The 14,375-nt window shown below is 46.5% G+C and overlaps 1 protein-coding gene across 1 annotated transcript in view; it reads right to left on the bottom strand.

Moving 5' to 3' along the window:
• The window catches only part of LOC311339045 (plexin-A2-like), a gene marked incomplete at its 3' end in the record, with an annotated part of 43,233 nt that extends 29,084 nt beyond the window's left edge, over positions 1 to 14,149 (bottom strand). Inside the window, exons 1-8 of the mRNA XM_084464405.1 lie at positions 14,058 to 14,149; positions 11,078 to 11,192; positions 9,729 to 9,929; positions 8,103 to 8,199; positions 7,061 to 7,260; positions 4,159 to 4,310; positions 1,865 to 1,982; positions 742 to 878 (exon numbers count right to left, since the gene is read on the bottom strand). Coding sequence (XP_084320531.1) covers positions 742 to 878; positions 1,865 to 1,982; positions 4,159 to 4,310; positions 7,061 to 7,260; positions 8,103 to 8,199; positions 9,729 to 9,929; positions 11,078 to 11,192; positions 14,058 to 14,107 — 1,070 coding nt within the window. The 5' untranslated portion in view covers positions 14,108 to 14,149. The remainder of the gene's footprint in view (positions 1 to 741; positions 879 to 1,864; positions 1,983 to 4,158; positions 4,311 to 7,060; positions 7,261 to 8,102; positions 8,200 to 9,728; positions 9,930 to 11,077; positions 11,193 to 14,057) is intronic.
• Positions 14,150 to 14,375: the final 226 nt, after the last annotated feature.

The following is a 14,375-nucleotide window of genomic DNA, read 5'->3' as shown; positions in this document are numbered from 1 at the left end:
TAGATACAACTATAAATACATGAGGAGAACAAGCACCCACAGGCCCCCAAGTTTCATCCATTCCTTACTCATCCCCTTCACCCCCCCCCTAAACCATTCACTTGTGCTTAATGACGTACTAAAGTTACGTGCCAGAGAGCACTTCAGACAGGGATGGTTGCATCGGGTTGCGCTTAAACTGCGGCTAAACTGAGAAGCTGAGGCCATAATCGTAATTTATTTATCAGATGTATTTACTTATGAATAAGTAAATGATAAAGGTGATACATAATGCATCTTCTTTGTGGTCTCAGGTCCTACATTGAAAACTGAAAACTAAAACTAGGGTGAAGATGGACTTTAAGAACAACTGTCTGTTTCTGCCGTGGTAGAGGATGCTGTAATCCATTAGATTCGATTAGAACATACTAGAATATATTCAATTGCATTTGATAACATTTGACATTTGATTATCGTCAATTAGGTTAGATATTTATTCTGAACAGCGGCCATTAAATAATGCATAGGCCTAGATGCATTAAACATCATTTTAACACAAAAATAAATAGAAATGATAATATATTGATAAAAATGATTAAATCATATAAACATAGAACATCAAGTTAGTGAAATACCAATAGTAAAACATTTATAATGCATACATATAACAGGGTATATAAGAACTATGGAGGGGAATAAAAGTTGACTAAGTCTCTCCAAATGTGGGCTTGGTTACGAGAAACGAGATGACATCATCCTCACCTGTACAGCTCACAGGTCTGATTCCCGAAGAGGATGATGACAGAGCTGCCAGCCCCCAGGTTCTCCCCCACGATGGTGACTTTGGTTCCCCCAGACTCGGGCCCCCTGGCTGGGGTGAGTGCCAGCATGGAAGGGGTCTGTGGAGCAGAGCCGTGATATTTTGTCAGTAATGTCAGTGATGACATTTAGTTCAGCGCGAGACGTCAAACTCAACATGATGTCTTCAGGGATGTTATGGTTCAGTAGAAGCCCAGACAAGGCTTTAGATGGAAACAAAATAACTAGAAGCAGCGTAGTGTCATTTCTTAGAAACGGAATGAATACGATTTACACACTTGCAAGGATTTAAAACGACGGCAGATATTTACAATGAACAACTGTAATCTGAAATAGCCCGAAAGCACAGGACTATATTTTCCCTCTGTAAGGATTTCCTGCATGTGTAAACGGAGCACTTTGTCCGTGAATCGTGACAAATCACTTCACGAAACGTCAATATGTTTTTTCCTTGCTTTCAGGTGGACTCATCTGCTTTAAGCTGCACTAATCACAAATGCTTGCTGGCATCAAGCCTCCTTAAAACTATTAAAGGTTGTCAGTGTGCTGGTGTCCTACTCACCAAGCCCTGAGGCACCAGAGATAACCTTTATGTGATCTTTAAGTGATGGTCCACCATATAGTGTGGTTTCATATCCTTTACAAGGAATTGTAAGCACTGCATATGACTGGCGATTACAACGCTTGCGTTTTCATTATCCACTTCCATTATAAGGTAAAACATACATGAACAATACAACACAGTAAAATACGTAGAATACTTCAGTCTCCCGTCCAAATAGAGTGACATTATAGTACCCGGTGCGATTTCAGGGTACTTTCTTCAATCTAGTGGTTCAAAATGGATGAATGTATCTTTGACGACTTCACCTAATATTTCGTCATTTAGCAGATGCTTTATCCGAAGCGTGTGTATTTATTTCATCAGCCCTCAGGGTTAGGCGTCTAGCTCGAGGACGCTGCTCGCTCCTCACTACACCACACTACACCAGGGGCCCTCTGTAATGCATTTAGGGACTTGAATGAAACAAAATGGCGGTGAGTCGTGTTGTCTGGGAGTAATTACCACGAAAGAGTAGATCTGGGAGGACAGAGCTCGGAGCTCTGGTCTGCACTCCCCCACACAGAGCTGGACCGGACCTGGGGGGCTACCCTGGGGGGCCGGGGCCATCTCACACACTACCCTGTTGGAGCAGACACAAGGTGCATGAATACATGCACAATCACATGCAGGTGCACACACACACCCACACACATACACAGAACAAACACACACACACACAGGCACGCACACACACACACACACACACTTACAGACACACACACACACACACACACACACACACACACACACATCCATAGAGCGTGTCTACATACATCAAACACCACCATACGCAAACACAAATAGGGTATTCATGAATATAAAGTGCATTGGAACTGGCATTATCACGAGTCTTCACACACCCCCTCCCACCACCACCACGCTCCCATTCCGGGGGTGCACATATCCATGCATGATAACGCAGCACGCATGCATACACATGAGCTGCAGCAGCAGCAGCAGCACGGCTGGCGTGGTGCGGTGCGCGGCGGCGGCGGCTCTCTGTTATCGGTCGCAGCGGCCGCGGCGGCTCGGGGCCCCGGGGCCGGCTGACGTGATTGAGGAAGACTTTCATAGAAGTAGCGGGTCAATACGTCCGCCCATCCCTCTTCCTAATGGGAAACCTATAGCCGCGGTAGAACGCCGGCCATAAACCATTCTCTCTCTCTCTAACTCCCTCTCTCCCTCTCTCTCCCTCTATCTCTCTCTCTCCCCCCCCCTCTCTCTCTCTCTCTCTCAACCTCTCTCTCCCTCTATCTCTCTCTCTCCCCCCCCCCTCTCTCTCTCTCCCTCTCCCTCTATCTCTCTCTCTCCCCCCCCCCCTCTCTCTCTCTCCCTCTCCCTCTATCTCTCTCTCTCTCAATCTCTCTCTCTCTCCCTCTCTCTCCTTCCATCTCTCTCTCTCTCTCTCTCTCTCTCTCCCTCTCTCTCCCTCCAAGCCCCTCCCCAACGCCGCCCGGCCACCCACCATTACCTCCTGTTACCATGACGACCACGAGGGTGTCGGGGTGTGTGTGTGGTGTGCGGGGAACTGGGGGGGACGTTTGCTTCGGTAAATCAGTATTGTCTGTCGGGTCAATAAGATAAAGTGGGCCATGAATAAGTCATTATGGTGACTGACCCCAAGCCAATATGAATGCTTGTAACAGCTGTAATGGCGTGTTTTAAAGTCCTGTGCGCCGCGCACTGCAACAACCCCTTCAACCACCCGTCACAATAAAAGCCCCCCCCCCCCCCCCCCAGCCCCCCACGACCACCTCTCGCCTTCCCTCCCCACCCAATACAATATCCCCCCACCTGCGCCATATACAATAACCCCCCTCCACAACACAATAAAAGCCGCCCACCACTATGAACCCTCCTTCATGGCCAACCCTTCTCTTCATACATCATCAGGGCTTTTCAATTTTCTGCCGGATTGTTCTTCTTCTTCTCTTTTCCAACACACACACACACACACACACAAACTCACTTATACACACTCACTCAGACACACACACACACACACACACACACACACACACATGAGTGGGATATAAATAAAGTCTCGCAGGGCGCCGGAGCTATAGAGGAACACATGGCTCACACGCGTCCCTCTCGCCGGAGACTCGCGTCGCATTTCAATTACGCCCGCGCCCTGTTTCCGCGAGAACGCCCGACAACAAAGACCGACGCTCTGGCGTTAGCCGCCGCCGCCGCCGCCGCCGTTACAGAGGGGGGGCGGCGGAGGAGACATATAAACACATCATGTGGCATTATTGGGATTCATCTATGGAAAAGCCCCCCATGTCAATTTGTGTTTTGGTGTTTGCCTGTGTTGGTGTGTGTGTGTGTTTGTCTGTGTTGGTGTTGGTGTGTGTGTTTGTTTGTCTGTGTTGGTTTTTATCTGGGAAATTCAGTTTGGTAGGGCCTGTGTGTGTGTGTGTGTGTGTGTGTGTGTGTGTGTGTGTGTGGTGTGTGTGTGTGTGTGTGTGTGTGTGTGTGTGCGTGCCCATCTGCCAGTCTGTGTATGTGTGTGCATGCATGTTTCTGTCTGTGTCTGAGGGATTTTTTGTTTGTTGTAAATAACCACGTTTGTTCAGTGTGTACATATGTGTGTGTGTATGTGTGTGTGTGTGTGTGTGTGTGTGTGTGTGTGTGTGTCTGTCTGTCTGTGTTTGCACATCAAACACATCCCCTCCGCCAGATGGAGTTCCTGTAATATTCCAGTAACATTCCAGCATCATTCCTGTATACTCCGGTTGGGAGGTGGGTCTCACTGCTCGGCCGTGATGTATCCCTCCTCCCGGGGAGTGCAGTCCACTCCGGCCACCTCCACGTTGCCCCGGAGCTCGGAGAAGGACAGGCCCAGGTTCAGGCCCTGAATGGTGACCATGGTACCCCCCTCCGTGGGCCCGGACACGGGGCTCACCTGGGACACGAAATGAGGCAGAGAGACGTTTGTTGTGATTAGCATTAGCATTATTCTGTGTGGTACAGGATTGGATATTTCGTCAAATAGATTTTGATTTTATAAAGCAAATGTTCTTATTTGTAAGATGATGTTAGAAAAGCAGTGAAATGGTAAAAACATTCATTGCTATCTTGCATTTATGTCAAAAAAACGAAATCAATCTCTCTCTCATCATACCAAAGAAAGAATTTAATAAAAAGGGAATAAGTGAAGAGACTAGGGGTGCACGATAATTATCGGGCCGATAACAGAACTTATTACGTCATTCCGATAAGTCCGATATCATGACGAATAGCCCCGAAAACATAGGCTATATCATTTCAGTGCCCCGCTCCCACTAACGCTAAATGAAAGGTCTTAGCGTAACCCTAAAAGTACACATCATACAATCAATTACAATACATGAGTTCACAGCTGCACTATTATGTTACACCTTTCCTGCTGCTGAACCAGACCGTAGTCAAGGAGCACAGGGGAGACGTCGATGTTCTCTCGGGGGTAACACCCTTCACACTTATTATTGACAGTTTAGCTGAACATTTAGAACAGTTAGCTGAACATTATAGGGTCCCGGCCTTCCACTCCCTGTTTTCTCAGTTAAACACAGAAACACACTACATTTGTCCCAGTGTATCGGTTAAAAAAAAAAGTTATCGTGCATCCCTAGAAGAGACAAATTAAATATTGCACTCAGAAAAATGTGTTCAACAGTAATTTGATAACTAGTAATGACAAAAATAGATTAAATCAGAAAAAGGCTGAGAAATAAATGTAATCACCCACTGAACACAGTTGAAATTAGAGTTGACATAAGAACGACTACAGACCAGATTCTATAGATTCTGATTAGCCAAGGTCTTTTCCTCTCAGAGAGATTGGCGCAGAGATTAGGGCTCCTCTAAAGGAAAGGCAGGTCAACTTTAGGTCTAAGCTCTGTATGGAGGAAGTTCCTCTCAGGAATCTATGGCTGTGCACTGGTTCAAATGAGTCTAAGAAGGCTTTGAAAGAGATCCAAATCTCACATTGGAATTCACTGGAGGCCAGTAAATAGTAAGCCTGGGAACCAGACAAATCAGACAAAGTGTCATATGCTCTGCAGATAGGTCTGGCCTCCCTCCCGTACAAACATACTTCTGCCGGTATGAAATCACAAATCCGGCCAATCACAACCGTTTGTCCAACATGAGGAGGGATAATTAAGATGACAATGCAGAGGAGCACGGTAGAGACATTTCAACAACAACAAAGATGGCAGTCAGTTGACTCTGTCCTGCATCACCTGTTTCGTTACTGTAATTAGTTGAGGGCCTATCCAATTGCGTCCAGAGGCATTTTGGTCTGAGCCTGTTGGTGATGCCCCTTGGAAATCGAAAATTAATGGAGGTTTCAGACTAATTAAAGTTTGCACATTGTCTGGCGATGCCACTATAGAATAGTGACGTTCCCGAGTCAAATGTAGAGTTCATCTTGATATGTGATAATGATGTATAAATTATTCGTAATTGGGGGAAAACATAGTTGTATCATTTTTATCTATGCACTGAATATGAGCTACAGTCGAGGCAAATGGATAGAAAACCCAATGGGGACAAGAACAGTTCTCTGTGTCCCTCCCTGGTTGATTGCCACCTTGAAGAAGACACAAATCCAACTCCACCCATCCAGCTTGCTTGCACTAGAAAGGTTCAGGTCAGAGTGAATATATGGGTTTGCATCACGAGATCCCTCAGGGGGGGGGGAGGGGGGGGGGGGGGGGGGGGATGCTTCCAAATGCCCTTTAAAGATTTCAACAACAAAAAAAACGCAGACAAATAATATACAGTATTCCAAAAGGACCCTGTGAAGCCTGTTGTGGAAACCTTTCCCGTGAGTGGCCCCTCCCTGCCCAGCACGACAGCTGGGGGCCCGCGGAGCCGAACAGGAGCGGCGCGAGGCCACGATGGAGCGACGAAGGAGCAAGTTTCCATCCATTTCCCGAGCGGCACAACGCGGTTGATTCATTCTACGGGCGCTTCCTTGTGAAACGCTAATAGAGTGACAGAGACTTCAAAGGCTGCCGGCTCTTTGAAGTGCAAGAGCCTTTGCTTCTCAGGGTCTGACCCACTGTGCCTCATTCATGAGAAAGGAACAAGGAGGGTGTGACGGCAGAAGAAGATCCATAGCTAACCTTTAAGTAGCCTGATTGTGTTAAGCTCTGCAGCACTTGAGGGAGGCCGCCAGCGCGATGTAAAGTGTGAACAGAGACTCAGGTAGGAGAATGTTGGCAACGGCAGGATGGATGTTTGCCACGGATGGATATTCGTTTTTTCCTCGTGTGACATTTAGCGACGACGCAACAAAGCGCGCTCGGCCACACCGTTTGGTAATGACAGCAGCCTTTTGTGCCCGGTGAAAGAGAGGTAAGAACAAAGGAGGCTGTCGCTCTGCTTTCAGGAACGTTGCTGAATGAAAATAGGGTTCACTACGCTCCCACAAATACCAACTACCATCTGGTATATTTGCAATAAAAAAAGAAGGCTATTTCCACAATAAACCACCATTTACATTCTTGAGAAATCGCTTATCGATCCTTTAAACATTACTCGAATACAAAAATACCAAAAAAAGGAAGCATTTTGTACGAAATCCAGTATAAAATACACAAAGAGTTGCGTGGAATTACAAGCGCCAACTGTGCTAACAACCGATTGAAGGTGGCAGCAGCTGACCTCCGTGATGCGCGGGTTGGTGCACTTGATGTTCCGGGCGGACTGGTCCATCCAGCGGCTGGCGTAGGGGGACAGCGGCGGGCAGTGCTGCTTCATGGTGCACCGGCCCTCGCCACTGCACCAGCCGCACTGGAACTTCCTGTCCGCACGCAGACACATGCCGCAGCTGTCCCGCTGGGCGCTGCACTTGTACAGGTTCACTGCGGAGGAAGACCGCACAACAGAGTTTGGTCAACTGAAAAATCAAGTCAATATTCAACTGAAACTCAGCTCCAAATTCAGTCTTCACTTTTAATCAGTATTAATAAGGATTACGTTTTTGGCTACATGGACATAACATCAATACAAAATGGTGGCACATTACAATACATCTTGGGAGAAGTGTGATTTCTGTATTCAACCCATCTCTAGGAGCCACAGCGCAGCGCCCAGGGACCAACTCTCAGAATACTGCCTTGGTCAAGGGCACTGGCAGGAGTATTAACCGACCTTGGGGGGGGAACACTGAGGAGAACACACAAACCAAGTCCTCACAGAGCGGTCCCGGTGGGGTTTGAACCCACGTCCTGCTTGCTGTGAGGAGACAGGGCTGAACCAAAGTGCCAGCTCACCTACTCGTGCATATTAATGAGCACAGGCCAGACGACAGACGAGGACAAGCAGAGGAAGGCCCCCGCTCTGCCCCCCCCCCACTGAGGGTACGTGTTCGTTCTGCCCTCCATCGGACCGGTGAAGGGCCCTCCATGACATAGTTCGCAAACGTACACAAACACGCACACATGGACACACACACACACACACACACACACACACAAACACAAAAACACGCACATGCACACACACACACACACACACACACACGCACACTAACATACAAACACACACACACGCACACACACACACACACACACACACACACACACACACAAACACATGCATGCACTACCTTTAGTTATGTTCACATCTATTCTTAATGGACATAGACAATAACACACTGAAAAAATGTAACTTCCGGGACTTTCAGAGAGGAAGAGTGGACCACCTTTGATCTTGGCGGGGTTGTCGATGATGAAGTTGCCGTTCCACACGATGGACAGGTCCACCGCCAGGTCGCTGATCTTACCACCCTCGTATATATACTGAGAGAGAGAGAGATAGAGAGACATAAGCAGAGAGAGAGAGGAAGAGAGAGACATGGGGATATATGGTGCGAGATAGAGAGATAGACGTTGAGGTATAGAGAGGTAGTGTAGTTACAGGTAGAAATAAGTTACAGGTAGAAATAAAGTTAGGGATAGAAAGAAGGACAGAAAGAGGAAGACAGAGTGATCATTGTACGTGTGTGAGAGAGAGACAGCGTGAGAGAGAGAACCACAAGACAAGAGGAAGATAAAAGGACAGTAGGGAATCAGGCGAGAGAGAAACAAGAGAGAGGGAGCAAAAAGGAAGAAGGACAAAGCGATTCAAGGAGAGGGAGAGAATTGCACGAAAGTGAGACGGCGAGAGTGCAATGGCGGAGTGCTTTTAACCACTTGTCAGGCGGGCCGTGGCTTCCTGCTCCACTCCCCCGCGGGGGCACTCAGCCCAGCGGGACGGCCCCCGCATCAAAGGAAGAAGGAGCGTCTCTCGCGCATTGGAAACATATATAATAGAGCAGTGTGGGCTGCGTTCAATCATCATTAGACCGTCGCCTGAGCGCTCCATTAGTAGCGCGAGAGTTCGGCCCTCATCAGTCCGTGAGTACTTCCTCAAATAGATCTAGAAGTTCATGGAGAAGGTTGCATCGTTCGTTGGGATGTGTTGCAACACTGTGTGGTGGACCACATCAAGAGATTACTTTTGATTACATTCAACCATCATCCTTTGCCCTTCTCTCCTCCATCTCTCCCCCCACCCGCTTTTCTGACGTCTTTCCCCTCTTCTCCCTGTCAATTATGGATCCTCTATATTCACTCTGCACCTTTAGAAAATCCATAAAGGAAGTTGCTACATCATGTACCCCGTATATTCTCCATCTCAGGCTCAGCCTCGTTGGTATGAACTCTCCACTGGAAGCTACATTAGGTTGCCCCTGTCATAACCTGAAGGCATCTCTGAGAAAATGCCTGAGATGCATAACCCCTAACCTACTAGCGTCTGGATTTAGTCCCTTTAGCATGGGTTCCCGTGCCCAGCACCTGTGGGAGGTGCTAAATATCTGACCCACCAAATGTTTTGCGCGGCAAGCGATTCATTCCTATTCCCATGTCAATGGTGAAATAATTAGCGTCCCTCTATGGGTATTGTCTATCAACATAAATGTTTTGAAAATGAGTTGAAAATGTTTCAATTGATAAATAGGTAAAAGGTTGTTTATAAAAATGTTAATTGTGCTGTTGTCGCACAAAAAACCTTGTGCTAAATGACTAAATAGTAAATAGAATCTGTGTGTTTGTGTATGTTTGTGTGTGTGTGTGTGTGTGGGTTCACTCGTGTCTGTGTGTGTGTGTGAGTGCTCTCGTATCTGTGGGTTGATGCGCTCGCGCACACGTGTGTGTGTGTGTGTGTAGCTGCGCGTGTGTGTGTGTGCATAGGTGCGCGTGTGTGTGTGTGCGCACCTGTTTGTGTGTGTGCGTGCACGCCTGTGTGTGTGTGTGTGTGTGTGTGTGTGTGTGTGTGTGGTCCCTACCGAGCTGTTCTGGCACTGCACGCTGGTGCTGTTGAAGCGCAGCGCGGTGACTCTCTGGCTGGAGCCCTGCACCTGCACCACGCACTCGTACCCGCGCTGACCCGACTGCGGCTGGGGAAGGTTCCGGGCCCGCAGCGTGATGGGTCGGACCTCGCCCGCCGGGATCAGGATCTGACCCGAGTCCAGCAGCTGAGGACAGTCCTGAGGACGCAGAACATAAAGTATCAATAGTTAATAAGGATTAAACGGTTACTGATTACATGAGTAAATAATAGGACAAAGGTGAAAACACAGGTGCCGGAGGTGTTCCATAGTCGGGTGGTTACGCAAAAGGTTCTGAGTCCGAACCCAACTACTGTAGGCAGTCTTGAGAGAGATGGACGTCACTTATCAGCTCAATGACGGTGTGTGTACAACAATTCAAAGTATGGCACTTTGGATAAAACGAAATAGTAAATGCCATCCATTTCCCTTCAGCATTAGACAAACTATTTTTGTACTATTTTGTGTGAGCATCGTATGATATAGCGTTTATGAGCTTCTGGCTGATCGTTAAAAAGAAGGTGAAGGCAGACGTCAGCAAAATCCTTAATGTTACCTTACAGGCTCGTTTATGCAAATGTCTACAAAGCTGCTACCCGTACAGGGCTGGCGCTCTTTAAAAACACAAAAAGCTTTGGCGGTTGACATGAGATCATTCCCTTAGCGCAGAATAGAGATTACACTATAGACACCGAACTTAGGCCTATTATTATGCTGTTAGAGGAGCGGGCTGCACCCCGTAACGGAGACAATGACACTATTTCACAAAGAGCCTCATTAGGGTGTCAGGCAGCAGAAACCAACTCTTCCAACTGACAAATTCTGCGTCAGAAAAAGCTCGATAGCATATGAAATCAACTTTTCAGCTTTTGTTTCATTTATGAATGTCATTATCCCACTATGCAGCGGCATTGCTAATTCATATGGCGTGGTTTGGTAAAGTAACTTTTGTGTGGGTGGCTTTCAAAAGCAAGTGTTGACTGACAATGCACTGTTTGACCAATGGCCCGATTGTTAAACAGACAATTTGTCTGCTAGCTATTGGTGGCTGTTAGCTTGTGGTGGTCGTTAGTTTGTGGTAGTTTGGGCTAGCTGTGCTCAGCTTGCTGTGTCTGTTGAATAGTGATGGTGGTTAGTTTGTGGTAGTTTTTGGCTTGTGGTAGTTGTTATCCTTGTGGTCTTTAGCTTGTGGTTAGGGTGAGCTTTATCGTATGCTGTTAGCTTGTGGTGGCTGCTAGCATGTTGCCACTGTCAGCAGTCAGTGGCTGTGTTAGCGTTAGCATGGTGAGCATCAAGGTAACCGGTACCTCTGAGGCGTTGACCCTTCCCTCCAGGAAGGAGCAGCTGCTGGGGTCGTGGGTGCACAGGTTGCGGTATTTACACCAGTGGCAGTGGAAGGTGCTGTTCACACAGGAGAGACACCTGGACGACACACACAACATAGACTGCTCATAAGACACTCATTGTGCACAGATTAAACCTGGACTGATGTGGGTGCAGTTATTTTATTATTTTACAAGTTTGCTATTCGTTCTCTTCAATAATCAAACATTTGAAGTATACTACACACAGGATTTACGTTGCATTAAAAAATATGAATTATTAGCTTCAATGTACTGTAATGAGTGAGTAGTATAATTGCAGTGTAAAACACAGTGAAACATGATTAATTGCTGCTTGTATTCAGGTCCTCCTAGTCTTGCTCTAAGCCATCTGCCACACGCTTGGATACTTTGAGAATTTAAATTAACAAAAATAGCTGGAAGGCAAAGACAGAACAGACTAAGATTTGCTCTCATTTCTATAGATCTGCGCTCAAATGTTGCTATTAATTTATTAAAAAACAAATTAACATTTATCAAAACAATTAACATATTGCCTCATGAAGCAGAGAGGTCACTGGAGTGACAACACACTGAATGTTCATTTTGCATGTGTTACTGTTCAAGGCTATGAACACCAGCCCAAGTCATCCGAAGTACCAAGAGTATCAGCAACATATACATTAACCACAAAGAATAAAAACCTTTATTTTAAGGACTATTACATTCCTATTTATTTTTTTCCAAGTTATTGTATCCTATTACTATTATTCCGCAGTCTTCCGCACATTTACTTTAACCTAACCTTTAACATTAACCTTGTGATTGAGACGAGAACCGTCTGGTTGCGGTCTCCTCACACAATCTCTGCTTGGAGGGATATCAACACGCCAACACGCTATTGAAGAGTGAGCACAGCAGTACAGTGTGTTGCACAGAACAGAGGGAGTGTTTGAAACTGATCTGGGGTCATCACTCCCAACAGTGGCATCAAGGTTGGACGACACTCCATTACAGTTTGGGGAGCGAGAGGTCCCGAGAGAGAGAGAGAGAGAGAGAGAGAGAGAGAGAGAGAGAGAGAGAGAGAGAGAGAGAGAGAGCTATGGGGAGAGAGAGAGAGAGAGAGAGAGAGAGAGAGAGTGCAAGAGAGAGAGAGAGAGAGAGAGAGAGAGAGAGAGAGCTATGGGGAGAGAGAGAGAGAGAGAGAGAGAGAGAGAGAGAGCTATGGGGAGAGAGAGAGAGAGAGAGAGAGAGAGAGAGAGAGAGAGAGAGAGAGTGCAAGAGAGAGAGAGAGAGAGAGCTATGGGGAGAGAGAGAGAGAGAGAGAGAGTGCGAGAGAGAGAGCGAGAGAGAGAGAGAGAGAGAGAGAGAGAGAGACATTGAAAGGTAAAGACAGAAATCAAGCTGAAAATATGAATGTATTGTTGATAGACTAAAAATTTGTACATTCATGCTTGCAGGGTTCTATCAAGACATTGTAACAATGTCCCAGTGGAGAGAATACATGGTTTGAGTCGGAAATGATTTTCAGATGAGCTTGTTCTGGGCACATATGGACATTAATGAGATGATAAGAGCATGCATGGAACAATGTGAGTGCACATGATGTGTGAATCACTCTAGTGCAGTATAGCTCATGGCAATGTATTAATGTCAATGAATGCTGTGAAGCCTTATTAAATATGGATATCATATAGCTGGCAAGAGCCAATATTGATAATTATGCGTGTTTGTGTGTGTGTGTGTGGATGAGTAAGTGTGTGAATGTGTGTGTGTGTGTGTGTGTGTGTGTGTGTGTGTGTGTGTGTGTGTGTGTGTGTGTGTGTGTGTGTGTGTGTGTGTGTGTACAAGACAGAAGGTTGTATCTGTGTGTGTTTATAAATGAGCAGGATTGCATTCTAACCACTGGTGTGCATAGCTATGGGAACGGTGGATGGTTTAAGTGCATCAACTTGTGAGTGTGTGAGTGAGAGCCTATGACGTGTGTTTGTTTGTTTGTGTGTGTGTGTGTGAGTGTGCGTGTGTGCGTGTGTGTGTGCTCTCCAGACACAAATTAATTATAAAGATGTTGAGTTACTGAGGTGAGTGGGCTGGAGGGGGGGATACGGGCGTTGTGCAAGGCAGAGAGAGAAGGCCTTTGTTATTGTGCTTTGTCTAAAATATTAATTATGGAGTTATATAGGGTCAGCCCATAACCAATGGCAGCCATGTTCGGCTACAGCCAACGAGATGCCTCCTGTTTAATATGCAGGGAGTTTCTTGTTGAGGTGGAAGAAAAAAAAAAAACTAGCTATACTCGCAGGGCGCATTTCCAGCCGCTACTTAGCTCTTCATCCATCATCCTTGAGAATTCTGGAAGACCATCTCTGCTCAGTAAGGCGAACAGTTCCTAGTGAGCAAGGCTGTAATTCACGAAGGAAGTGAAATTTGCCTTTGACTGACGGTAGGAATGACCTTGCCGTGAAATGTGCATTGTGAATGTTTAATAAAACTAGATCAGTGACTGAAATCCTTTATGAAATGCAGACAAACGAGGCGAGACAACCAGACATGGTTAACGGTGTTATGTAAATGTAAAGCAAATTCCACCCCCTGGCTTATAAGCCCTTATCCTAAGTCGGAAGCAGCCCACAAATGAAAATATTTATACTAGACTACAAAATATCATCTGACTAATCAGAAGACAGGTGATGAGGGAGGGGCTGGACATCTATTGACCAATCAGACAAGCAAGGGAGGGGCGGGATATCTACTGGACCAATTGAAAGATAGGGGAGGGAGGCGCTTGAAATCTACTGAACCAGTCAGAAGACAGGTGAGGGAAGGGCTTGTTCTCTACTGGACCAATTGAAAGAGAGGCGAGGGAGGCGCTTGAAATCTACTGAACCAGTCAGAAGACAGGTGAGGGAAGGGCTTGTTCTCTACTGGACCAATCAGAAGAGAGGCAATAAAAGGCTGGACTTACGTGTGATGAATGCTGCAGTTGTAAAACTTGACCTCAGTGCTGGCGACCATTTGACCCGTCTCCTTGGAGTTGAGACGCAGCTCCACACCAGACCAGTCTAGACGGAGACGGAGAGCAGAGTCAATAGGATATGGTGAAAATAGAGATACAAGGTAGGAGACAGGAGTGCGAGTGACCCTGCGTTGGACGGACAGGACATAAGTACATAAGACAAGAGTGATATTCTAACAGCAAAGGGAAAATGAAAGTAATAGAAACAGACAGATTAAAAGACAAGTGGAGGTTTAACTCACAGAGAAAAAAATTTAAACGCAGGGG

The sequence above is a fragment of the Micromesistius poutassou genome, assembly GCF_964030765.1.
Source record: "Micromesistius poutassou genome assembly, chromosome: 2".
NCBI lineage: Eukaryota > Metazoa > Chordata > Actinopteri > Gadiformes > Gadidae > Micromesistius > Micromesistius poutassou.
Note: the sequence above shows the minus strand (reverse complement) of the source record. Positions and strands in the feature narration are given on the sequence as shown.